The sequence below is a fragment of the Nycticebus coucang genome, chromosome 2 (genome assembly GCF_027406575.1).
Source record: "Nycticebus coucang isolate mNycCou1 chromosome 2, mNycCou1.pri, whole genome shotgun sequence".
Lineage (NCBI taxonomy): Eukaryota > Metazoa > Chordata > Mammalia > Primates > Lorisidae > Nycticebus > Nycticebus coucang.
The window spans coordinates 136,318,524-136,345,792 of NC_069781.1; the positions used below are offsets into that span (position 1 = coordinate 136,318,524).

Genomic DNA, 27,269 nt, shown 5'->3' on the forward strand with positions numbered 1-27,269 from the left:
TGTGTGTGTGTGGTGTGGCAGACTCGGGAGCCAGATACAACTAAAGACAGGGTGCTCTGTTCCCCAGGCTGTCCTCTGCCCATCAGAACATCCGTTCTCCTTTGAGGAGAACCCAGGTCAGTTGTCACCTCCTGTATGGACCGTTCCCAAGAGTTAATCCTCCTCTTTCTGAGCTCTTACTGCAGTTAGCAGATCTTGTACTTATTATTATTTGTTTATACAAGTGTCCGTTAGCAGGAATAGATTTGCTTCAAGACACATTATCGCAATTCATTATTCTTCCACATTAAATCACTAGGCTCAACCTTCCCATTTCTGTTAACTGGAGAACATGCAAGCTCAGTCACCTTTTGGTGAGCCTTTCCCTGTTTCTTGATGTCATTCGAGAATCCTGTGTTTCGGGCAGTTCAGAAACGTGAGCATTGCCACTGAAGCAGGCCCCAAGGGCGCTGAACTGGTGTAGCTCAAAGGATTTGGGGGCTGCAGGAAGGCTGGCAACAGCGCCCCTACAGGGACGCAGGGAGCTCTGCCGTGCTGGGTTTAACCCAGAGCAAACCGGACAGAGCTCAGAGCCACTCTTGAAGCTACTCCCTCCCTTCCTTTTTTCAGACACCCTCCTCCCTAACACTGAGAACTCCCTCCACACTGCACTCTCTGGCTTTTGTCCTTTCTGAGTTTCCCCTGGGCTTGCAGCAAGGAGTTGGGAGTTAACTTTTCCATCTTTTGAATGTCTTTTCTCAGAGAATGAGACACAAATCAGGGGGTCTACCGGGAATCCCCGAGCCCGCGTTCGCAGCATCTCTTCTCGCACACGGATCGCTGCTGGCACTCGCAGAACCCAGGGAGACTCCCGCTAGTGATGCTGGGCGGGCGAGGGGTCGAGGGAGAACGCCAGGGTCTTTCGGGAAGTAGGAGGGGGCGTCCCCTCCAGTCTGGGTCTATTTAGTCTGGTTGGAGGGACTTCCAAGCCTGGTTTCGGATCGATGCCGCCCGTTGGCTGGCGTGGGGGAGGGAGTCCCGGAGGACTTGTCCCCGCTTTCTCCCAGCTGCCCGGCGCAGCTTCTGGCTGAGAGTGGGAGGAAACCGAGTGGGAACAAAGGGCAGAAGGGAAAGGCAGAGCCGGGCCTTGGACAGCTCCTGGCTCGGCTGGAGGCGCGGCACACAGGGACAGCTCGGCAGGGCCTGCAGATGGAGGAGCCCGGAGCGTCACCAGCGCCAGGCGTCCCTGGCGCTCCCGGCCGCGGGCTTCGGCTCCTCAGGCGGCCGCGGAGCCCGCGCGCCCTCGCGGGCGGGGGCGGGGCTCGTCACGTGGAGGCGCGCGGGGGCGGGCGGGGCGGCGGCGCGCTGGGCTCAGTAAAGGCGCGCGAGCCGCGCGGGGAGGCGGTTCGGCGGCTGCGAGCTCAGGCCAGGCCGGCAGCCGAGACGCGGGACGCGCCGCCCGCGCCAGCCCCGGGACCCACCATGCGCCGCTCGGCGGGAGGCGTCTGGCTGGCGCTGGCCGCGTCGCTCCTGCACGGTAGGGCGGCAGCGTCTCCCCGCCCTCCGTTCCTCCGCGGGATCCCGGGCGCACCCTGGGCGGCTCTGTGCGCCCAGCGCCTGGACGAGTTGGGGCGGCGGGGTCGCCGCGGGGCTGCTTGCCTGGGCGGTGCGAGTTGGGTGGCGGGGGTCTCTGGCAGGGGCGCGGGCATCTCCCCCTCCAGCCTCCCTGAGCAGCGCGCCCGCTCTCCTCTCCTTAAGTGTCCCTGCAAGGCGAGTTCCAGAGGAAGCTCTACAAGGAGCTGGTCAAGAACTACAACCCCTTGGAGAGGCCCGTGGCCAATGACTCCCAGCCGCTCACCGTCTACTTCTCGCTCAGCCTCCTGCAGATCATGGATGTGGTGAGTCCCGCTCCGCGGGAGCGCTGTGCTGTCCCCGCCCAGGGTCCCAGGGGTGTTGAGAGAGTCGGGTAGTCGCGCGCTGGGGCTGACCTCAGACCCTCCAGGCGCCCAGGGCGAGGCGGGCGGCTCTCTGTCCCGTTCCCAGGCCTGAGCGCCGCCCAGTGCAGAGCTACCGTTCACAGGTGCTGGGCACCGCCGCCAGGGAGGAGCCTGGTGAGGCTTGTTCTCTCGCCCTGGCCACCTGTGCCCAGGTACTTGGGTTCTGCCTTTTCCACAGCTTAGATACTCCGCAAGAAGGCATTCTGAGTCGGAAATCAGCCGCAAGCAAAGGGAGAGAATGTCCATATTTTCGTTTTTCTGACAGTGTGTCAGCCCAACATTCTGTGTTAATTTAGCCACCTCTAGAGTTTCTGCCGCCTGTGGCGTGTAACTTCTTTGGGTACCGGCCGGGCCTGGCCTGGGCTTCGCGGCTCCTGAATCTGTCCAAGCAGACAGTGCAGGGCTGTCTGTGGGCCTCCAGACACCCCACGTCCCAGGAATGGACATATTACGTCTTCTTGCTGAGCAGAGGTCCTGGGAGTCCTGCTCTGAGGACTCCGGGCTCCGCCAGAGGTGCACCTGCCCGTCTCTTCAGACAGCCGTCCACTTGTGGGCATCTTGCTTTGCGGCCTTTTAAGTGCCCACTTCAGTTGACAGATCTGGCTAAACTTGTAATTTGTTTCTCTGGATCGCTTTAAATACTCAGTTTTCATCTTTATTGGTATATCCTTTACACAATACAAATACTTTACAGAAGTAGTTTATTATAAATGGGTTTGAGCGTCTCCTATTTTCAGAGCATAGGGTGGGGGAGGGTGGGCTAATTAGAAGGCTAATGCTATTTTTCAGGAGGAAAGAGGTGAGAGGAAGCCCCAGTCCTAGGTAGGAAGTGCTAAAACCCGCCGGAGTTTTAAGGAAAGTGGAGTAAGATGAGAGGTGATGCTTCATAACGCTACAAATAGTTACCCACACTGTTGTGTTGAAGCACGTTATGTTATCCCTTATAAACTAGTTACATTTGCTGTGATGAATGGCTTCCTTTCCAACATTACACCAGCCTCAGATGTATGCTTCCTCCTACGGACAAAAATCATGCTTTAAAATGCTGTATGCGTATGTGGCGATGTGTAAAAGTTATCACGAGAGGCAGCTATAGGTGAAGACAGGTGAGTTACAAAACAGCAAAAGTTGCTGTTCCCAGAGCAGCTCCTCTGTTACTTGAAGGAGCTCAGGATTTGTGCTTGCGATCACCTTGGGTACTGGCTTTGTCAATCTCTGCATGGCTTATCATAGGTAGCTTCCTATGCAGCCTGAGTTGTCTGTTTCTGCTGTCATGGATCTGGCTGGGGGACTAATAAATAAATCCAAGATCACTACCTGTGATGGAATTTAACAGAGTCATGCATACAGTTTGCCACAGATCTACTAAGGGAAAACATTACTGTCAGGGCGGCTGACAGTGGTTTCAAAGGGGAGGTAATTCGAGTTCTAAAAGTGAGAAAAAATTTTGCTAGTTTAAGAAAATAGGGAAACTTTTCCAGGTAGCGGTAACAGGGAAAATAGACACTGTCATTGGTCATTGTGATGAACTAAAGAATGTGGAAACAATTTTAAGAGACTTCAAAGCTAAACATGACTCTAGTAATTTTTATATAAAGGAGAAAGGACCAGGCAGTGGAGCTACCACGCTGCACAGGTGGCATATGATAGAGTGAGAGTCGGGTGTCAGCCCCTTCTGCTCCCCCTTGCCCAGGGTCAGCTCTAGCCAGGCTGCCCTGAAGGTGCTTCTCTTGGGGGGAGTACTTCTGCTGGTGGGTGGGAGTGACAGTGCAGTTGCCCCTCAGAAGAGGAGCAGGACAGAGCAAGCACAACAGGCTTCTAAGGCTGTGGCTGCCCCCTCTGCAAGAGAGATCACTCAAGGACAGGAGGCAAGCTTTCGTTTTTGGCACCTCTGGCTCTTTTCCTTAAAGAACCAGGTTAATATGAGGAATGTTGACTCTTAGATGTTTAGGTATAAGTGTTACATGATGTGGAAATTAAAGAAAAAAAAAACTACCACTTTAGAATATAAAAACAATTAAATCATGACATATGATGCAACATGGACATTCCAGTGTTACAGAAACACGTGTGATGAAGGCTTTTGGCAGCCTCTTGGGAGACTGGGGAGGGTGAGAGTCTCTGTCTCACCTTAACCATGGAGCCAGCTGTGAACATCTGAACTTCCCAGCCAGGCAGTGCTGTGTGTTCACGGTGTAACCTTGAGCAAACAACTTTACCTTCCAAAGCCCTGTTTTCTCACGTGTTAATTGAGAATAATAATACTTGCTTCACAGGGTTTTGAGAGGACTTAGTAAGAAAAAGTGCTTGACACATACGTGATTTACTAAAGATTTGTTCCATCTTGATTTTATAGCTGCTCTACTCAAAAACCAGCTCTCACCTAATGGGCCCAATATAAGGGTGAAGGGCTCAGTTACAACTTGAACTTTACTTAACAAACACAAACGATGTAACCTAATCATATGCACAATGATATTAATCTGAAATAAAATTAAAAAACCCAGGAAGTCTGGGCCTGGAAAGGTGTGGTTGTTTGCTACAGGTCACTTAGTCATTAGAGGCAGGAATGTGGGGAGGCAGACCCCCATCTGACTTACAAGTCTTTTTCCTGGTTCTGCTGCCTCCTTTAGAATTGGTAACTTCTGCCGAACAAAGTCAGCTTAATTTATTTAAACTGTCTCAACTGTAACTGATTAAATATGACTTTCTTGAGATCCTGGATGAAAAGGAAGTCCCTGTATCAGACATAACAAAAAATGCAAATATTTGTATTCCAGCCTAACTTGGCTCTGTCTGCTTTTGAAGTAGAGTCAGGTCTTTCCAGCAGAAATCTCAGCACCCTGGACAGAGTCACAGTTGTTCTCATCAGAGATTCAAACACAAAATTTTGGCTGGTGTAGATTCTCTTTACATATTTGTCCATTTTGACTGGGCTGTTCTAGAGGTCGTAGTTGTTGTTTTTCCATTCCCAAATCTTGTCATGGTTTCCTTTGTTTGCATAGACTCCCTGATAGGAATGACAGCAATATGACATATGAGGCTGCATATTTTACTTTCATGAAACATCATTTAATCTTTCCTCAGTTTATTCCACATATGGCTTGTTGAGCTTCCATTGTAGACCTGATAGATTCTGAGAATTCACAGAATAAGAGATTGTTTCTGTGTCAGAAAGCTCGGGATCTGGCTGGGGGACTAATAAATAAATCCAAGATTACTACCTGTGATGAAATTTAACATAATCACTCATATAAGGTGCCACAGATCTACAAAGGGAAAACGTTACTTCCAACCAGGGTGGCTAACAGTGGTTTCAAAGAGAAGGTAATTAGTGTTCTAGAAGTGAGAAAGAAATTGCTAGTTGAAGAAAATAGGGAAAGCTTTCCAGGTAGGGAGGAAAGGCTTGAGAGGACAGTGCCGGCTGTATTGTGTGGGACACCAGCTCCCTGATGATTTTACTGCAGATTTGCTGTAAGACTTCTCCAAAAACTTATGTGCTGTTTATTAAGAAGTCCTAGAGGAAAGACATCATATTAACTAATAGTTTTACAGACCCTTTTGTTAGAATTATGATCTAGAAGCACACGTTGCTAGTTGGGAGCTGTGATTTTTCTTGGTTAAAAGATGCTGTGTGAGTTCAGAGGCAGTAAGGGGGCCATGTGCGAGGTGTCCTGGATGCCCACATTTTATCTAGCCCTCGTCTGGGCATCTCTGAGGGCTGGAGGAAGCAGGGCACCAGGGTCTTTGTGAAGCTGCAAGACCGGCTTGCCATAGCTTATTTTCCTAGAAACACAAACTGTCTAAATCATGATTTTTGTATTAAATCCATCAAGGATAAATTATGGATTAGAATGAAAACTGTGCATACATGTTAAAGACAAAACATGAATCATTTAAGGAGTTGGTTCACCTCCTGTGGTCTGTTCTAACTTTTCACCAGGCCCCTTGATGAAGCTCTAAGCAGAGAGTGGGGAGATGTGGTGAATTTTGATGCAGAGAAGGGAAGTCCCCAGATCTGTGTTTAGGTGGAGGATGCTGACAGCAGTGAGTGTGGGACAGGATAGAGAGGAGAGAGGGTGTGGGGTAAGGGGAAGGAGGTCGAAACTAGGATGGCCGCGGTGACAATGTGGGGAAGGGCACAGATTCAAAGGATGTTTTGTCTGTGATTTGTAACTGTGTATATAAACGTTACATACATATATCAATACATTTGTAAAGTGAGAGTACCTAAATTATTCTTAAATGCATCCTCTGACTTATTGTGGTTGTTAATTTACTTCCTGAGCTTACAACTAGGCTGGAGTGAGATAATAACATAAGAAATCATTTTGAGGTGAAGTGTATGTACCGTTCTGACCTGCCAAGTTTCTGTAATATTTCTCCTTTATTTGTGCTATTTAGTCCGTCACCTCAGAACACACATCTAAATGCCGTTCTGAGTGTTGATTTGCGTAAAATAGAAGTGCATGGTTGTGAAAGCTTGTCCAGAAGACAAGGTGATTAAAATGAATAATATGAATCAACATATAATTATACACACATATAAACACATAATTATGCAAGAATGATTTTTGGTATTGTATAGATTTTGAAATACAGATTCAATTTTTTGGAAGCTGTAGTCATAAACCAATAAAATTAAGTGGTCATACATTTGGAGTTTGCTACTGAAGGTTGCAGGCATAGTTGTTGATCCCAGTATCCTAAGTGCTTGTATGTTATCTGAAATCTCTTTGTGGCCTTAGCTTAGCATCGTGAGATTTGTGAATTTATGTGAATTACTCACTATTTAAAATGCTGCAAGTATGAATAAATACTGTGGAACCTCCATAGTTGAACACCTCTCTCTGCACTGACTACCTCCTTAAGTTGACCTGATTCTCATAGATCACATGTGCACCACCTGTACATGTAGGGCTAGTTCCATAGGTTGACCCCCTTCATATGTTGACCAGTATATTACAGTCCCTTGGGTGGTCAACTTAGATTGTACTGTATTATCAAATATAAATTATGAAAATTACACCCCTACTATCTATTGTAAGAAGAAATGCTCAATGTAAAATCGGATATTTGTCCTAATTTTTTAAGAGTCTACTTTTTGAGCAATTTTAGGTTCACAGAAAAACTAACAAAGAGATTTATCACATGCTCTCTGCCCTCACAGTGTCTACAGTCTTCCCTAGCATCAGCATTCCCCACCAGGGTAATATATTTGTTACAACTGGTATACCTACATTGACATACCACAATTACCCAAAGTCTATAATTGGCATTAGGGTCTCCTCTTGGTGTTGTAAAATCTATGGGCTTGGGCACGTGTATAAGGCATGGATCCATCATTTTAGTATCATACTGAGTATTTTTACTATTGGAGAAATCCTCTGTCCTCCTTGTCATCCCTGCCCCCACCACAACCCCTGGCAACCACTGATCTTTTTCCTGTCTCCATAGTTTTACCTTTTCCAGATTATCATATATTTGGAAGCATGCAGTATGTAGCCTTTCCACATTAACTTCTTTCTCTTAGTCATATTCCTTTATGGTTTCTCCATGTTTTTTTTATGATTGATAGCTTATTCCTTTTTAGTACTGAGTGATAACTCCATCGTCTGGATGTAGCATAGTTTGTGTATTCACCTACTGAAGGACATCTTGCTTCCAAATTTTGAAAATTATAAATAAAGCTGCTATAAACATCCTCTGCAGATTTTTATGTGGACATAAGGTGTCAGTCCTTTGGGTAAATACCAAGGTGGGCACTTACTGGTTCAGATGGTAAGAGTATGTTTAATTTTGTAAGAAAATCTCGGACTGTCTTCCAAAGCAGACATTCCATTTTGTATTCCTATAGGCAATGACTGGAAGTTTCTGTTGCTCCACATCCTCACTAGCTTTTGTTTTTGTCCATGTTCTGTATTTTGGTCATTCTCATAAGGGTGTAGCGGCATCTCATTGTTCTAATTTGCATTTCCCTGATGGCATATGATGTGGAGGATTTCTCCATAGGCTTATTTGCCACCTGCATATCCTCTTTTGAGAGTGTCTATTAAGGTCTTTGTTCCTATTTTTTAAAGAGACTTGTTTTCTGATTGTTGAGTTTTGAGAGTTCTTTATGTATTTTGGATAATAGTCCTTTATCGGATATATCTTTGGTAAATATTTTCTCCCAGTTTACAGCTTGTCTTCTCACTTTCTTGTCTGTCTTTCACAAATCATAACATTATAACTTTAACGAAATCCACCTTACCAATTTTTTCTTTCCTGGAGAGTGTCTCTGGCATTGTATGGAAAAAGTCACTAGGATGACTAAGGTCATCTCAGTTTGTTCCTATGTTATCTGTCATAGTTTTATGTTTTACATTTAGGTCTGTGATCTATTTTAAGTTAATTTTCATGAAGGATGTAAAGTCTTTGTCTACATTTATTTTTTTTGCATGTGGTTGTCCAGATTTTGCTGCACCATTTGTTAAAAAGACTGTCTTTGCTCCATTGCATTGCTTTTGACTGCAGCTGTGTGGGTCTATTTCAGAACTCTCTATTCTCTTTCACTGATGTATTTGTCTATTCCTTCATGAATGAATGCTGCACTCTTGATTAAGGTGGATGTATAGTCAGTCTTGAAGTTGAATGATATCACTCTTCCAACTCTTTTGTTTTTCTTTGTCGATATAGTGTTGACTATTCAGAGTCTTTTGACTCTCAAAAAATGTTAGAATCAGTTTGTTGTTACACCCAAAATAACTTGCTTGGATGTGCTTGGGATTTGAACTTGTAGATCAAGTTGGGAAGAACTGACATCTTGACAATATTGAGTTTTTCCTATGCACAAGCATAGAATATCTTTTAATTTATTTCATCTTTTATATTTCTAAGAATTTTGTAGTTTTACTTACGTAGATGTTGTACATGTTTTATTCAATTTATACTTACTTATTTTGGGGAGTGCTAACTAGTTTTATTAATGTCAAATTTGACTTGTTTATAAAGGAAAGTGATATACTTTTGTATATTAACTTTGCTGGTTTTTGAATATTCTGCATAGAAGATAATGTTATTTGCAAAGAAAGGAAGTTGTATTTCTTTCTTCCTAATCTATCTATCTTTTGTTCCTTGTCTTTTTGCATTTGCTAATATTTATAATATGATACTGAAAAGGAGTGATGACAGGGGTGTCCTTAACTTGTTCCTGATTTAGAGAGAAGGTGTCAACTTTCTCACCATTAAGTATGATGTTAGCTGTAGGTTTTTTGTAGACTTTTTTCATCAACTTGAGGAAGTTCTCCTTTATTCTTAGCTTACTTCAAATTTTTATGATGAATGGGTGTTGGATTTTGTCCAACATTTTTCTACAGCTATTGCTTTAATTGTGATTTTTCCTTTTTAGCCCATTGATGTGATGGATTATATTGATTTTTTTTTAGGTTAATGTGAGGGTACAAATCACCAGGTCACAATATTTGAATTTGTTAGGTAGAGTCCCTCGTGTATTGTGTCCCACACCCAAATGGTGTGCCATACACCAGCCTGGTGTGTATGTGATTGCATGGAGACTAATGTCACCTTCACTGCTGGATGTGACATCCCAGGCACACAAACTTGAAGGTTCTGACGGGTTTTCTTTTTCTTCTGGATAGGTGCCTAGTAGTGGGCTTGCAGGGTCAAATGGGAGATCTAATTTGAGTTCTTTGAGGATTCTCCATACTTCTTTCCAAAGAAGCTGTATTAGTTTGCAGTCCCACCAACGGTGTAAAGTACATCTGCACCAGCATCTGCAGCTTTGGGACTTTGTGATGTGGGCTAATCTCATTGGGGTTAGGTGATATCTTAGGGTGGTTTTGATTTGCATTTCTCTGATGATCAGGGATGATGAGCATTGTTTCATGTTTGTTAACCATTTGTCCATCGTTCTCACAGAATGTTCCTTTCATGTCTCTTGCCCAGTAATAGATGGAATTGTTTGCCTTTTTTGTTGATTAATTTGAGTTCTCTAAAGATCTTAGTTATCAAACTTTTGTCAAATTTATAACATGCATATATCTTTTTCCATTCTGAAGTTTGTCTATTTGCTTTAATTGTTGTGTCCTTAGCTATGCAGAAGCTTTTCAGTTTAATTTTAAGTCTCATTTGTTTATTTTTTGTTGTTGTTGTTGCAATTGCCACCGAAGTCTTCTTTATAAAACCTTTCCCAGGCTGACATCCTCAAGAGTTTCCCCCACGCTTTCTTCTAGGATTTTTGTTTCATGCCTTAGATTTATATCTTTTATCCATTCTGAATCAATTTTTGTAAGTGGTGAAAGCTGTGGGTTCAGTTTTAATCTTTTACATGTGGTCATCGAGTTCTCCCAGCACCATTTATTGAATAGGGATTCTTTTCTCCAGCATATGCTTTTTGGTTTAATCAAAGATCAGATGGCTGTAAGAGACTGATTTCATTTCCTGGTTTTCTATTCAGTTCCAAATGTCTATGTCTCTTATTTTTACCATGCTGTTATGATTACTGTGGACTTGTAATGTAGCTTAGAGTCTGGTAGAGTGAGGCCTCTGGCTTTGTTTTTATTGCTAAAAATTGTTTTGGCTACATGTGATTTTTTCCTAGTTCCATACAAAATGAAGAACTAATTTTTCCAGTTCTTCAAAGTATGATGTTGGTATGTTAATGGGGATTGCGTCGAATCTGAAGATTGCTTTGGGTGGTGTAAACATTTTATCACTGTTGATTCTTCCTAGCCAAGAACATGTTATGTTCTTCCATTTGTTTATGTCTCTGCTATTTCCTATCTTAGGGTTTCATAATTATCTTTGTAGAGGTCCTTCACTTCTTTTGTTAGGCATATTTTTAGGTATTTAGTTTTCTTTGAAGCTTCTGTGAAAGGAATTGTGTCCTTGATTAGTTTCTCAACTTGACCATTGTTGGCATATACAAAGGCTACTGATTTGTAGATATTGATTTTATACCCTGAGACATTACTGTATTTTATGATCACTTCCAGGAGTCTTGTAGTTGAGTCTCTGGGGTTTTCTAAGTAGAAGATCATATCATCATCAAACAGTGAGAATTTGACCTCCTTTGTCTCCATTAAGATGCCCTTTATATCCTGCTCTTGCCTGATTGCATTGGCTAGAACTTTTAGCACTATGTTGAATAGTTTTCCCAACCTTAGAACCAACCTTGTCTGGTTCCAGTTCTAAGTGGTCTTTGTTTTTGCTTCTATTGATTAGTGAGTTGTATTTATGGATTTGCATGTGCTAAACCAGCCTTGCATCCCTGGGATGAAGCCTACTTGATCATGATGTGTATTTCTTTTAATGTGTAGCTGTAATCTACTGGCTAAGAGTTTGTTAAATATTTTTGCATCCATATTTGTTAGTGAAATTGGTTTCTTTTTCTCCTTTTTGTTGGGTGTTTTCCTATTAGTATGATGTGTGCTTCATACACTGTGTTGGGGAAGATTCCTTTCTTCTCAGTGTTTTGTAATAGTTTATGCAATATGGGTATAAGATCTTTTTTGAAGATTTGATAGAATTCTGGTATGAAGCCATCTGGTCCAGGGCATATTTTATTGGAAGATTTTTTATTGCTTCTTCCATCTCAGTGCTTGAAATCGGCTTCTTCAAGAAATCTCTATCTTCTTTAAGTCTAGGGAGAGGGAGGTGATTCTAGGTATTGATCTATTTCCTCCACATTGTAAAATTTCTGGGCATAGAGTTTCTTGTAGTACTAAGAGATAATCTCTTGTATCTATGTGATATCTGTTACTTCCCCTTTTTCTTTTCTGATTGAAGTTATTAGAGATTTTGCTTTTCTATTTCTAGTTAATCTGGCCAAAGGTTTATTTAATTCATTTTTTTGAAGAACCAACTTTTTCTTCATTAATTTTCTGAAAATTTCTTTTGTTTTCAATTTTGTTTTTTTTTCTGATTTAGTTTTGGTTATACCTTTTTTATTGTTAGGTTTGGGATTAGATTTTTCTTCCTTTTACAGTTCCTTAAGATGCTTCATTACGTTGTTGATGTGCTCTCTTTCTGTTTTTTGGATTTAGGCATCTGATGTGATAAATTTACCTCTTAGCACTTCTTTTTCAGTATCCCACAAGTTTTGGTAACTTGTGGCTTTATTGTTGTTATGTTTAAGGAATTTAACAATTTCCTCATTTTCTTCCTTGACTCAACTTTCATTCAGCATAAGGTTAATTTCCAGGACTTTGTGTGAGGATAAAAATTAGTATTGGAGTTGAGTTCCACCTTTATAGTGTTGCAATCTGTGAAGATACCAGGTATAATTTCAGTTCTTTTAATTTTGTTGAGGTTTGATTTATGTCCTAGGATATGATCTATTTTGGAGTATATTCTCTGGGCTGATGAGAAGAACATGTATTTCTTGGCTTTGGGATGGTGTGTTCTCTATGTCCATTAAGCCCATTTGTTGTAGAGTCACATTTAAGTCCCTTGTAGCTTTCTTTAGTTTCTGTTTAGAGGATTTACTAGGTCATTGTTCTCACCTATTATGGCATTATAGGCTATAATATTACTCAGACCAATCAAGGTCTGTTTAACAAATCTGGGAACATTAAAGTTGGGTGCACAAATATTTAGAATTGAAATGTCCTCTTGTATTTTTCTCTTGACCAGTTTGAAGTGACCATCTTTGTCTTTCTTAATTTTAGTTGCTTTAAATCCACTTGTGTCTGAAAATAAGTGTATTTGTGACCCCTCTTTTCTTTTGCTTTGCATTTTCCTGAAATACTGTTTTCCATACTTTTACCCTGAGTCTTTATTTGTCCTTCAAGGTTAGGTGTGTTTCCTAGAGAAGCATATGGATGGCTTGTGCTTTTTCATTCAGTCAGCCAGCCTGTGCCTCTTCAGTGGGTAATTCAAGCCATTAATATTTATCAAGAGAGTTGATAAGTGTGGTGGAGTTCTGTTCATCTTATTTTGTGAAAGACCATTGCTTAGTTTGTCCTTTGTGTCATTGTGAAAGCTACATTTTGTCCTTTTGTTCCTGAGTGTTTACTTTGCTGGTGGACCATCATGGTGGTCAGTGTGGTGAACAAGTCTGAGTGTTGCCTATAGAGCTGGTCATATGGAGAAGTTCCTCAATCTTTGCATATCGGTAAAAGATTTGAATTCTCCATTGATTTTTGAAGCTTAGTTTAGCAGTATACAGAATTCTGGGCTGAAAATTGTTTTGTTTAAGAAACTTAAAAGGAGATGACCATTCTCTTCTGGCTTGGAAAGTTTCAGCTGAAAAGTCTGCTGTCACCCTAATGGATCTGCCCCTGTAGGTGAGCTGATGCTTACTCTTGACTGCTTGTAGAATTTTCTCTTTTGTCTTGAGTTTGGATGGGTTCATTACAATTATGTCTCGGGGATGCTTTGTGTTGAGACAACTCAGGGTTGGATATCCCTCTAAACTTGGGAAATTTTCATTCATTGTATCCTTCAATAGTGCTTCCATTCCTTTGGGACGTTCTTTTTCCCTTTCAGGGATTCCTATAATTCATATGTTTGAACCCTCCATGAAGTCCCATAGTTCTCTGAGTGAATGTTCTGCTTTCTCTCTCTTCTTTTCTGCCTCGTAAACTACCTGGGTTTGCTCATTAACTTTATCCTCTAGCTCTGAGATCTCTTTCTTTTCTATTGTCTGTTATTGATAATTTCTACCACATCTTTAATCAATCTTTCTACCTGATTGATTCCTTTATTTCCTTAAGCTCTGCCATATCTGTTCTATATTCTTGATATCTTTCATTCATTTTTGATTCTGTTTTTCCACTTTATCATCAATACCCTTTATTCCCTTTATCATCCATATTTTAAATTCCCTTTCTGTCATTTTCTTTACTTCTTTATAGATGGAGTTCTCTGTAGTTCCTGCCTCATGGTCCCTTGGGAGTGGTTGCTTGGTTTCAGTTTTCATGTTGTCAGAATTTTTTTTGTTGGTTCCTCCTCATGTGTGTTTTCTTTTTGTTCACTTCCTCCCCTTACTTTTTCCTTCTCACTGCCTCCTTCACTTTGAATTACCTTGTCTCAGAGCTTAGGTATTGAAGTGACCTCTTGATAAAAGCCTAAAATGAAGAAAAGGGTAAAGAGTGGAGCAGTGAGAAAGAAGGAAAAAAGACAAAAACAAAGAAGGGGGTGAAAGAAAAGAGTTGGAGAAAAGGAGAAAAGATGGACAGAAAGAAAGAGTAACAGAAGAAATTGTTTTGTTTGTCAGGTGTTATGGCCACACCTGTAAGTCCATGACCTTGGAGAGTGGGCTGGGGAGGTTCCTTGATACTAGGAGCTGCTTACCAACCTTAGCAAAAAGCAAGACTCCACCTCTGCCAAATATAGAAAGAGAAAGAAAAGAAAAAAGAAAAATTCAGCAGTATGTTGCAGTGGAGACTTGGTGATATTCTTTTTCCAAAGGCCAAAGCTAGGATACCCTGGACCATGAGCTTGTGATCTCCTTGAGCTGGATGCCTGCTGTGACACCCCAGCACTCAGAGAAAAGGAAAAAAATAAGAATAAAGAAAATTAAAAATACAGTTATGTAAGATAAAGAGAAAAAGGGATATGTTAGTCGTATGAAAAATTTATTTGGGAAAGATGAGAAAAGTAGAATATCTACCAGGAGAGAGAATAAAGGAGAGAAATAAAAAAGAAAAGAGTTAAGAGAGGCTGAAAAAGTGTAAGAAAATGAGGGATCCCTTGCTATTGAAGAAAGTAAAAATGAAAAAAAAAATATATAACCAACCAACCAAACAACAACAACAAAACAAACCCAAAACAAAACAAGAGAAAGCAACAACCACTACCACAACAACAAATAGAAGAAAAAGGAAAAAACATATATATGGGGTGGACATGTTCAACCTATATATATGATTATCTGTCTGTCTGTCTGTCTATTTATCTATCTATCATCTCTCTCTCTCTCTCTCTCTATATATATATATATATATATATTTGGCAATATATTGCCTGGACACCAGGTGGTGGTGCTATGTTAGGAGATAGAGAACACAGGCTGGTTTTGTCACAGACCATGAATACCAGAAACTGCTCTAGTTTCCAAGGAGATCAGGTCTTGTCTTCTTGACTTAGTCACCCTCAATTAGGGCCTAGTTGTTTCATCAGCATTTGGTCCCTGCGGGGTTGGGAATCTAAAAGTTTTCACTGGATTTCTTTGTCCCCCCTGACAACAATCCCAGCGGTGTGGGAGCCTGTCAGCTCACTGCAAGTGTGGATGCCCAATACCCAAGCTTAGCAGGTGTGCCACAGCTGGCCATTCACTAGAACCATGTGGACCATTTCTCTCACCTGGCCTTCCCAATGGTGGCCCAGAGAGCAGCCAAGCTGATGGTAGATCCACTCCACCTGGTACTCAAATCCAGCTGCTGGACACTGTTCCAGTCCACCCATTCATTTAAGCCTTCCAAGGCAGCTCCAGTGAATAGTTTAGGTCCAAATCAAAAAGACTATGGACAGCACCTTCCTGTCCCCATCTTCTGTGGGCGGGCTTCGAGGTCCCATGTACTTCCCTTCAGTGCTGATTTTCTTCAGCTCCAGACCTGCTTGCTGGCTCCTGTGGTCCCCCAAATGATGTTTCCAGGTAGGTTCCCCCAGCCAGAGGCAGCTGGATTTTCCTTACCCTGGAGTGCTGTGAGTGGTTAGTAGGGAGATGTTTCTAGTTCACCATTATGGTCTGCCCTCCCACCCCTCCGCCTCCACCATATTAATTGATTTTTGAATGCTGAACTAGCATTGCAAGTCTGGAGTAAATCCCACTTGATCATGATGTATAATCATTTTTATACATTGGTGTGTTGAATTTGCTGATGTTTTGTTGAGAACTTTTTGCATCAGTGCTTGTCAGTGATATGGGTTTGTGGTTATCTTTTCATATAACATCTTCATCTGGTTTTTGAATTAGGGTAATTCTATACTCATAGTCTGTTTTAGGAAGTATTCCCACTATTCTGTACTCTGAAAAAGATTGTAGAGAATTTTTATAATTTCTTCCTCAAAAATGTGGTAGAATTAGTGAACCTATTTGGGCCTTTTCTATTTTGGAAGGTTATTAATTGATTCAGTCACTTTAATAGATAAAGCCCTGTTCAAATTGTCAATTTCTTCTTTGTCTTTAGCATATTTTGTCAACCAAGGAGTGGTTCATTTTATCTAGCTTATAAAATTTGCAAGCAAATAATTTTTTATCAGTATTGCTTTATTAGTCTCTTAATGTCCATAAGATCTGTAGTGATGTCCTCGCCTTCATTTATGATATTAATTTTTTTGTATTTCCTCTTTTTTTCTTAGTTTTGTAGAGGCATGTTAATTTTAATGATGTTTAAAAAACCCAAGATTTTGTTTTTGTCCATTTTCTATATGATTTTCTGTTTTCAGTTTGGTTGATTTCTGTTCCAATTCTTATTATTTTTATTTTTTTGCCTACTTTGTATTTAATTTGCTCTTATTTTTCTAGTTTCCTAAAGTGAAAACATAGAATACAGATTTTTAGATTTCTTCTTTTCTGATATTGTAGTCAGTGCTATAAATTTCCCTCTAACCCCTTAGGCTGCATACCAAAAATTTTGATAAGTTGTGTTTTCATTTTTATTTAGTTAAAAATATTTTAATGTATCTCGCGATTTCTTCTTTTACCCATGTTGTTTAGAAGCATGTTGTTTAATCTCCATGCAGTTATCTTTCTGTTATTGATTTCTAATTTAATTCATTTGTATTCTGATAAAAGACAACATATGATTTCTATCCTTTTAAGTTTGTTAAGGTGTGTTTTATGACACCATGTTGGTGAACATTCTCTGTGAACTTGAGAAGAATGTTTATCTTGCTGTTGGATGAAATAGTCTGTAAGCATTGATTATATCCAGTAGTGGATGGTTTTTTGAAATCAATTCTATGTCCTGGTTTTCTGCTGCCTGGATCATTTCTGATAGAGGGGTATTGAAAACTCCAGCTATGATAGTGGATTCATCTATTTTTCTTTACAGGGCTGTTTGCTTTTGACTCATTAGTTTGATGCTGTATTGTTAAGCACACATACATTAAGGATTATTATGTATGTGTGGAGAGTTGACCTTTTTATCATTATGTAATACCATTTATTTATTTATTTATTTTTGTCCCTTGAAACTTTTCTTATGGTATGCTGTGGCTAAAATTGATGTAGGTACTCCTGCCTTCTTTGGTAAGTGTTATGGTGTATTTTTATTCATCTATTTACTTTTAATCTTTATGTGTCTTTGTATTTATTTTTTATTTTTTTAAGACAGAGTCTCAAGGTGTCACCCTGGCTAGAGTGCCATGGCATCACAGCTCATAGCAACCTCCAACTCTTGGGCTTAAGTGATTATCTTGCTTCAGACTCCCAAGTAGTTGGAACTACAGGTGCCCGCCACAACACCTGTCTGTTTTTTGGTTGTAGTTGTCATTGTTGTTTGACAGGCCTGAGTTGGATTCGAACCTGCCAGCTCTGGTGTATGTGGCTGGTGCCCTAGCCACTGAGCTACAGGTGCCAAGCCTGTATCTTTGTATTTAAAGTCAGTTTCTTGTAGGCAACATATTATTGGATCTTTTTTTTTTTTTTAAAGGAAATTTATTGCAGATGATGTTACCCAGGAGCTGGGAGAAGTGCCTCCAATCTGTCTCTCTGACCAACTGAGCTTAGGAGTTTTTTGTTTGTTTGTTTTTGTTTTTGGCCAGGACTGGGTATGAACCCACCACCCCCGGTATATGGGGCTGGTGCACCACTCCTTGAGCCACAGATATATATATATATTTTAAATTAAATCATAGCTGTGTACATTAATGCAATCATGGGGTACCATACACTGGTTTTATATACAATTTGACATATTTTCATCACACTGGTTAACATAGCCTTCCTGGCATTTTCTTAGTTAAGACATTATATTCTACATTTAGTAAGTTTCACATGTACCCTTATAAGATGCACTGTAAGTGTGGTCCCACCAATTACCCTCCCTTCACTCATTCTTCCCCCTCCCCTCCCCTCTCTCTCCCCTTTCCCCATATTGGGTCTTTTTTTTCCATTCTCTGTGATAGTCTGTTTTTATTGGTGATTTAGACCAATTGAAGTGACTATTGATAACAGTTGGATTAATATATACCATATTTGCTATCATTTTTTTTTTTTTTTTTTTTTTTTTTTGTAGAGACAGAGTCTCACTGTACCGCCCTCGGGTAGAGTGCCGTGGCGTCACACGGCTCACAGCAACCTCTAACTCTTGGGCTTACGCGATTCTCTTGCCTCAGCCTCCTGAGCAGCTGGGACTACAGGCGCCCGCCACAACGCCCGGCTATTTTTTGGTTGCAGTTTGGCCGGGGCTGGGTTTGAACCCGCCACCCTCGGCATATGGGGCCGGCGCCCTACTCACTGAGCCACAGGCGCCGCCCTGCTATCATTTTTGTTATGTTTTTTATTGTGCTTGTTCTTTATTTCTATTTTTGTCTGGCACTCTTTTTCTGCCTTTTATTATTTCAATTGAGCAATTTATATTACTTATTTTTTTCTTTTTTTGGCATATCTTTACACTTCTTTTTTTTTAAGTTTGCAATATATGTTTACAAGTAACCCACTTCACCTTTCAGATTATGTTATACCGCCTCACAGGTAATGTGAATACCTACCTTATATATAATATAAAATATAAGGTATTTTATATTATAAAGGTATACCTACCTTATAATATAAAATAACACTAATCCCTCCCTCCTGTCACCTATGCTATTGCTGTAATTCATTTTACTTACATGTAGTAATATATAAGTGAATGTGTGTATATATGATATATATGTATACATGATTACATACATTGTTGCCATTATTCCAAACAAAGTGTGACCTGTTGTATCAATTAAAATTAGGAAAAACAACTGTTTTTTTTTTTGTCAGCTTTTAAACATAAATTTTTATTCAGACTATTAATCTTTTTTTTTTTTTATTGTTGGGGATTCATTGAGGGTACAATAAGCCAGTTACACTGATTGCAATTGTTAGGTAAAGTCCCTCTTGCAATCATGTCTTGCCCCCATAAAGTGTGATGCACACTAAGGCCCCACCCCCCTCCCTCCATCCCTCTTTCTGCTTCCCCCCCCATAACCTTAATTGTCATTAATTGTCCTCATATCAAAATTGAGTACATAGGATTCATGCTTCTCCATTCTTGTGATGCTTTACTAAGAATAATGTCTTCCACTTCCATCCAGGTTAATACGAAGGATGTAAAGTCTCCATTTTTTTTAATGGCTGAATAGTATTCCATGGTATACATATACCACAGCTTGTTAATCCATTCCTGGGTTGGTGGACATTTAGGCTGTTTCCACATTTTGGCGATTGTAAATTGAGCTGCAATAAACAGTCTAGTACAAGTGTCCTTAGGATAAAAGGATTTTTTTCCTTCTGGGTAGATGCCCAGTAATGGGATTGCAGGATCGAATGGGAGGTCTAGGTTGAGTGCTTTGAGGTTTCTCCATACTTCCTTCCAGAAAGGTTGTACTAGTTTGCAGTCCCACCAGCAGTGTAAAAGTGTTCCCTTCTCTCCACATCCACGCCAGCATCTGCAGTTTTGAGATTTTGTGATGTGGGCCATTCTCACTGGGGTTAGATGATATCTCAGGGATGTTTTGATTTGCATTTCTCTAATATATAGAGATGATGAACATTTTTTCATGTGTTTGTTAGCCATTCGTCTGTCGTCTTTAGAGAAAGTTCTATTCATGTCTCTTGCCCATTGATATACGGGATTGTTGGCTTTTTTCATGTGGATTAATTTGAGTTCTCTATAGATCCTAGTTATCAAGCTTTTGTCTGATTGAAAATATGCAAATATCCTTTCCCATTGTGTAGGTTGTCTCTTTGCTTTGGTTATTGTCTCCTTAGCTGTACAGAAGCTTTTCAGTTTAATGAAGTCCCATTTGTTTATTTTTGTTGTTGTTGTAATTGCCATGGCCGTCTTCTTTATGAAGTCTTCCCCCAGGCCAATATCTTCCAGTGTTTTTCCTATGCTTTCTTGGAGGATTTTTATTGTTTCATGCCTTAAATTTAAGTCCTTTATCCATCTTGAATCAATTTTTGTGAGTGGGGAAAGGTGTGGGTCCAGTTTCAGTCTTTTACATGTAGACATCCAGTTCTCCCAACACCATTTATTGAATAGGGAGTCTTTCCCCCAAGGTAAGTTCTTGTTTGGTTTATTGAAGATTAGGTGGTTGTAAGATGTTAGTTTCATTTCTTGGGGTTCAATTCGATTCCAAGTGTCTATGTCTCTGTTTTTGTGCCAATACCATGCTTTCTTGACCACTATGGCTTTGTAGTACAGACTAAAATCTGGTATGCTGATGCCCCCAGCTTTATTTTTGTTACTAAGAACTGCCTTAGCTATACGGGGTTTTTTCCGGTTCTATACAAAACGCAGAATCATTTTTTCCAAATTTTGAAAGTACGATGTAGGTACTTTGATAGGAATGGCATTGAATAGGTAGATTGCTTTGGGAAGTATAGACATTTTAACAATGTTGATTCTTCCCATGCATGAGCATGGTATGTTCTTCCATTTGTTAATATCCTCTGCTATTTCCTTTCTGAGGATTTCATAGTTTTCTTTATAGAGGTCCTTCACCTCCTTCGTTAGGTATATTCCTAGGTATTTCATTTTCTTTGAAACTATGGTGAAGGGAGTTGTGTCCTTAATTAGCTTCTCATCTTGACTGTTATTGGTGTACACAAAGGCTACTGACTTGTGGACATTGATTTTATATCCTGAAACATTACTGTATTTTTTGATGACTTCTAGGAGTCTTGTGGTTGAGTCTTTGGGGTTCTCTAAGTATAAGATCATGTCATCTGCAAAGAGGGAGAGTTTGACCTCTTCTGCTCCCATTTGGATTCCCTTTATTTCCTTGTCTTGCCTAATTGTATTGGCTAGAACTTCCAGCACTATGTTGAATAGTAAAGGTGACAGAGGGCAACCTTGTCTGGTTCCAGTTCTAAGAGGAAAAGCTTTCAGTTTTACTCCATTCAGTAAAATATTGGCTGTGGGTTTGTCATAGATAGCTTCAATCAGTTTTAGAAATGTGCCACCTATGCCTATACTCTTCAGTGTTCTAATTAGAAAAGGATGCTGGATTTTATCAAATGCTTTTTCTGCATCTATTGAGAGGATCATGTGATCTTTATTTTTGCCTCTGTTAATATGGTGGATAACGTTTATGGACTTGCGTATGTTAAACCAGCCTTGCATCCCTGGGATGAAGCCTACTTGATCATGATGAATGACTTTTTTGATGATAAGCTGTAATCTATGGGCTAGGATATTGTTGAGAATTTTTCCATCTATATTCATGAGTGAGATTGGTCTGAAATTCTCCTTTTTGTTTGGGTCTTTTCCTGGTTTTGGTATCAGGGTGATGTTTTCTTCATAGAATGTGTTGGGGAAGATTCCTTCTTCCTCAATTTTTTGGAATAATTTCTGCAGTACAGGAATAAGCTCTTCCTTGAAGGTTTGATAGAATTCTGGAGTGAAGCTATCTGGACCAGGGCATTTTTTAGTTGGAAGCTTTTTTATTGTTTCTTTGATCTCAGTGCTTGAAATTGGTCTGTTCAGGAGGTCTATTTCTTCCTGGCTAAGTCTAGGGAGAGGGTGTGATTCCAAATATTGATCCATTTCCTTCACATTGTCAAATTTCTGGGCATAGAGTTTCTGGTAGTATTCAGAGATGATCTCTTGTATCTCTGTGGGATCAGTTGTTATTTCCCCTTTATCGTTTCTGATTGAGGTTACTAGAGATTTTACTTTTCTATTTCTAGTTAGTCTGGCCAATGGTTTATCTATTTTATTTATTTTTTCAAAAAAGCAACTCCTTGTTTCATTAATATTCTGAATGATTCTTTTGTTTTCAATTTCATTGATCTCTGATTTGATTTTGGATATTTCTTTTCTTCTACTGAGTTTGGGCTTAGATTGTTCTTCTTTTTCCAATTCCATAAGATCTCTTGTGAGATTGTTGATGTGCTCTGTTTCTGTTTTTCGAATGTAGGCATCTAAAGCGATGAATTTTCCTCTCAAAACTGCTTTTGCAGTATCCCACAGGTTTTGGGAGCTTGTGTCTTCATTGTTGTTATGCTCAAGGAAGTTAATGATTTCCTATTTTATTTCTTCCTGCACCCATCTGTTATTCAACAGAAGATTGTTTAATTTCCATGCCTTTGGGTGGGGTCGAGCATTTTTGTTAGAGTTGAGTTCCACCTTTAGTGCCTTATGGTCTGAAAAGATACAGGGTAAAATTTCAATTCTTTTGATTCTGTTGATATTTGTTTTGTGTCCCAGGATATGATCAATTTTGGAGAATGTTCCATGGGGTGATGAGAAGAATGTATATTCTTTATCTTTGGGGTGGAGTGTTCTATATGCGTCTATCAAGCATAGTTGTTCTAGGGTCTCATTTAAATCTCTTATATCTTTGTTTAATTTCTGTTTAGAGGATCTGTCCAGCTGTGTAAGAGGAGTGTTAAAGTCCCCTGTTATGATGGTATTATCAGATATCATATTGCTCAGACTGAGTAAGGTCTGCTTCAAGAATCTGGGAGCATTTAAATTGGGTGCATAAATATTTAGAATTGAAACATCTTCTTGTTGTAGTTTTCCCTTGATGAATATAAAGTGACCATGTTTGTCTTTTTTGACTTTAGTTGCTTTAAATCCACATGTATCTGAAAATAAGATTGCAACTCCTCATTTCTTCTGAATTCCATTTGCCTGAAAAATGTCTTCCAACCCTTGACTCGGAGCTTTAATTTGTCTTTTGAAGCCAGATGTGTTTCTTGCAGACAGCAAATGGATGGGTTGTGTTTTTTAATCCAGTCAGGCAATCTATGTCTCTTCAGTGGGGAATTCAAGCCATTAACATTTATTGAGATAATTGATAAGTGTGGTAGTATTCTATTCGTCTTATTTGGTGAGAGTCCATTGCTTAGTTTTATCTTTTGCATCAGTGTGGAGGTTAGGTTCTGTCCTTTGATTTCTGAGTTCTTACTTTGCTGCTGATCCATTGTGTTGGTCAGTGTGCAGAACAGGTTGAAGTATTTCCTGTAGAGCTGGTCTTGTTGTGGCGAATTTCCTCAATGTTTGTATATCTGTAAATGATTTGATTTCTCCATCAATTTTTAAGCTTAGCTTGGCAGGGTACAGAATTCTGGGCTGAAAATTGTTCTGTTTAAGTAGATTAAAGGTAGATGACCATTGTCTTCTTGCTTGGAAAGTTTCATTAGAGAAGTCTGCGGTCAATCTGATGGATTTGCCCCTGTAGGTGAACTGGCGCTTACTCCTGGCAGCTTGCAGAATCTTGTCTTTTGTCTTGACTTTGGACAAGTTCATCACAATGTGTCTTGGAGAAGCTCGTTTAGAGTTGAGGCGACCTGGGGTCCGATATCCCTCTGAAAGCAGTGTGTCAGAATCTTTGGTGATATTTGGGAATTTTTCTTTTATAATATTCTCTAGTATGGCTTCCATTCCTCTGGGGCATTCTTCTTCCCCTTCTGGAATTCCTATAACTCGTATGTTGGAACGCTTCATAAAGTCCCATAATTCTGACAGTGAACGTTTTGCTTTCTCTCTCTTCTTTTCTGCCTCTTTTACTGTCTGAGTTATCTCAAGAACTTTGTCTTCTACCTCTGAAATTCTTTCTTCTGCATGGTCTAACCTGTTGCTGATACATTCCATTGCATCTTTAAGTTCCCTAATTGACTGTTTCCATTCCTTGAGGTCTGCTATATCCTTTTTATATTCTTCATATCATTCATCTCTTATTTGATTCTGTTTTTGGATTTCCTTTTGGTTATTTTCCACTTTATTAGCAATTTCCTTCATTGTTTCCATCATTTCTTTCATTGTTTTCAACATGTGTATTCTAAATTCCCTTTCTGTCATTCCTAACATTTCTTTACAGGTAGAATCATCTGTAGTAGCTACCTCATGGTCCCTTGGTGGGGTTGTTCTAGACTGGTTCTTCATGTTGCCTGGAGTTTTCTGCTGATTCTTCCTCATGAGTGATTTCTTTTATCTGTTTCCTTGCCCTAATTTTCCTTTCACTTCCTCTTGCTCTTTAAGTTCTCGTGCCTGTGGACTAAGGGTTACAGGACCAGAAGGGTGAGAAGGTTGAAGAGCAAAAAAGGGATGAAAGAAAGGAGGACCAAGTATAAGAAAAAAAAGAAAGATAGAGAAAGGAGAGGGGGTGGGTAAAAGGAATATTGACAAAAAGAAGAGAGGCACAGAAAGAGGGAGACAGGGCAATATAGGTGTACAGTAGGGTACTTTGAAACAACCTTAAAAAACCCCACCTTCTGGGGATGCCCAGTTGGGTGGTTCTTTTGAGGTCAGCAGCTCTGTGCTAACCTGATCAGACACAGTACCCCAGCTCCACCAAGTAGAGAGGAAAGACAAAATGCTATAAATCAAATCAAAACAAGCAAACAGAAAACTTTACGGGGATAAAATTGGGTGAAAAACCAAATGATAGCGGTAGAAACACTAGCAAAAATGAAGTTCTAGTTATTAAAAAAGGCAGCAATGGGAAATTATAATTAAACTAGAAAAATTCAGAAAGGTAAAGGGATCTGTATGGAAAAGATTGAAATTAAAAAACAAAAGAACATCAACAACATCAAAGTAAACAAACAAAAAAGAACCAAACAAAAAAAAAAAGAAAAAAATACACAACCGAAAACAAAGCAGTTTGTATATGTTATTGAATATTGTCTGGGCAACACGGGGTCTTCTGGGGTATGAGATGTTAATCACAGTTCTGATATGACTGGAGGCTGCTGATTTCTCAAACCCCAGCAGGTAGACACCCTAAATCTCTCTTCAGCCCACTTAAAAGGCACTTTGAACTTGTAAACTTGCTGAGCAGAAGCTTTCCCAGCTTTCTCACTGGAATCACTGCTGAAGTGGCTATCCACTTACCCAGTGTGCCAAAACCGGTCTCGCTCTGCCCCTGAGGGTTAGGGCTGCAAGGCGGCTCAGACCCTACCCTTAGGCTACTTGGTTGCTGGGTTACCAGCTCCCACCCGTTTCTAGCTCTGCGACCAAAACGACTGTTTTTATTTTACCCTCAATGTATTCCTTCTTAAATGTCTTTTCTTTCTATATTCAGATCCAGGTGTCTAAATCATTTTTTTCTCTCTAAAGAACTTCTTTTAACATTTCTTGCAAGGCAGGTCTACTTGCAATAGATTTCCTCAATTTTTGTTTGTCTGAAAATGCGTTCAGTTTTCCTTTACTTTTGGAGGACACTTTTGATAAATCTAGGTTGGTGAGTTTTTTAGTCTCTAGTTCTAAATATTTCATTCTACTTTCTTTTTGCTTTCATAGTTTCTGAGAAGTCAGATATAATTCTGTCTTTGTTCCTCTGTAGGTGAGGGGTTTCTCACCACCAGGGTTTTGTCTTTATGATTGTCTATACTTAGGTGTAGTTTGTTCTTTTTTTTTCCTTTATATTGTCTACTTGGCATCCTCTGAGCTTCCTACATCTGTGGTTTGATGTTTGACATTAATTTAGGGAAATTCTCAATCATTGTTTCAGATACTTTTTTTTTTAATTTTTTCTCTTTCCCCTTCTTGTATCTTATTTACATGTATGTTACATTTTTTGCCTTTATCCCATAGTCATTGGATATTCTATTCTGTTGTTTTTACTCTTTGTTCTTTTAACTTTTCTTTTCTTTTTTTTTTTTTTTGTAGGGACAGAGTCTCACTTTATGGCCCTCGGTAGAGTGCCGTGGCCTCACACAGCTCACAGCAACCTCCAACTCCTGGGCTTAAGCGATTCTCTTGCCTCAGCCTCCCGAGTAGCTGGGACTACAGGCGCCCGCCACAACGCCCGGCTATTTTTTGGTTGCAGTTTGGCCGGGGGCCGGGTTTGAACCTGCCACCCTCAGTATATGAGGCCGGCGCCTTACCGACTGAGCCACAGGCGCCGCCCCCTGTTCTTTTAACTTTTCATTTCTTGAAATTTCTATTGATGTATTCTTAAGGTCGGATATTCTTTCCTCAGCTGTATCAGGTCCTGGTAAGCCCATCAAAGGTATTCTTCATTTGTGTAATATTATTTTTGATTTCTATACTTTGCTTTTGGTTGTTTCTTAGGATTTCCATCACTCTGCTCATGTTGCTCATCTGTTAATTGTGTGATGTCTACTTCATCCATTAGATCACTCAGCATATTAACCATAGTTGTTTAAAATTCCTAGTCTGATAATTCCAGCATCCTTCCCAGGTCTGGTTCTGATGCTTGCTTTATCTCAGCAATTTATTCATTTTACCCCCCTTTAAAAAAAATTTTGGCATGCCTTGTAATTTTTTCTTGATAGTGGGACATATGATGTACTGGCTAAAAGGAAGTGCTGCAGGTATGTCTTTAGTAATTTGGTGGCGAGGTGTGGGGGAGAGAAAGCATTCTATAGTCCTATGATTAGTTCTCAGTTTTTAGTGAGCTTATCTTTTCCTGCTGGAATCTGAACTTCATGAGTGCTTCTCAGTTTTTTCCTTCCTGTTAGGTGGGATAGGATGGCTAGAATGGCATGGAATTAGGTTATTTCCCTTCACCTGGATCAGTTAGGCTCTGATAATATACTTTGGCAGGTTAGATTCTGGTCAACTTATTTCTCATGAGGACAGGTCTTGTTAAGATCAACACATTTCTCCAGAATATTTAAAAGTAGTTCCCTTTTGTCTTCTTTTGGAAGAAGTGTGAGGGAGTTGTTCTCCCATATTTACCGGGGGAACCTGGTTGAGCTCTTGGAGGTAAATTTTACAGTATTTTAGAGACCCCATCTGACTGAGTCCTTTTGGAATTTTTAACTTTCAAAGTTGCCCATACTGACCCTCCAGCAATTTGTGGATTACAATTCAGGTTTTCTTTCTCTGCCACTAGTCACTGTCATGGTTTTTGCTCATTACTTTCTGCTCTGGTAAGTCCTGACTCTCCCTGTTTTCATGCTTGTGTCTCGAGTCTTGAGGAAAACAGTTTTTGCCTTGTCTGTTTCCATGTGATTTGTCATTAAGAAGAGGTGCTTATTTTAGTCTGTTCATCTCTTTGTTAGTGATGACTCCTAAGCTTCTTATATTAGGAACCACAGACTGGGCCTAGTAATGTTTTTAGAAGCAACATTTCATAAAATTAAAAAAATAATAAGTGTTTTGTACAGGAAACCAAATTAAACAAACAAAAAGGAATTGAGGGGAGAAAATCTGCATACATAAG

The 27,269-nt window shown here is 40.0% G+C and overlaps 1 protein-coding gene across 1 annotated transcript in view; it reads left to right on the forward strand.

The window, feature by feature from the left end:
• The first annotated feature begins 1,361 nt into the window (after positions 1–1,361).
• Positions 1,362–27,269, forward strand: part of CHRNA7 (cholinergic receptor nicotinic alpha 7 subunit) — a 156,465-nt gene continuing 130,557 nt past the window's right edge. The window contains exons 1-2 of the mRNA XM_053581983.1: positions 1,362–1,516; positions 1,738–1,877. Coding sequence (XP_053437958.1) covers positions 1,462–1,516; positions 1,738–1,877 — 195 coding nt within the window. The 5' untranslated portion in view covers positions 1,362–1,461. The remainder of the gene's footprint in view (positions 1,517–1,737; positions 1,878–27,269) is intronic.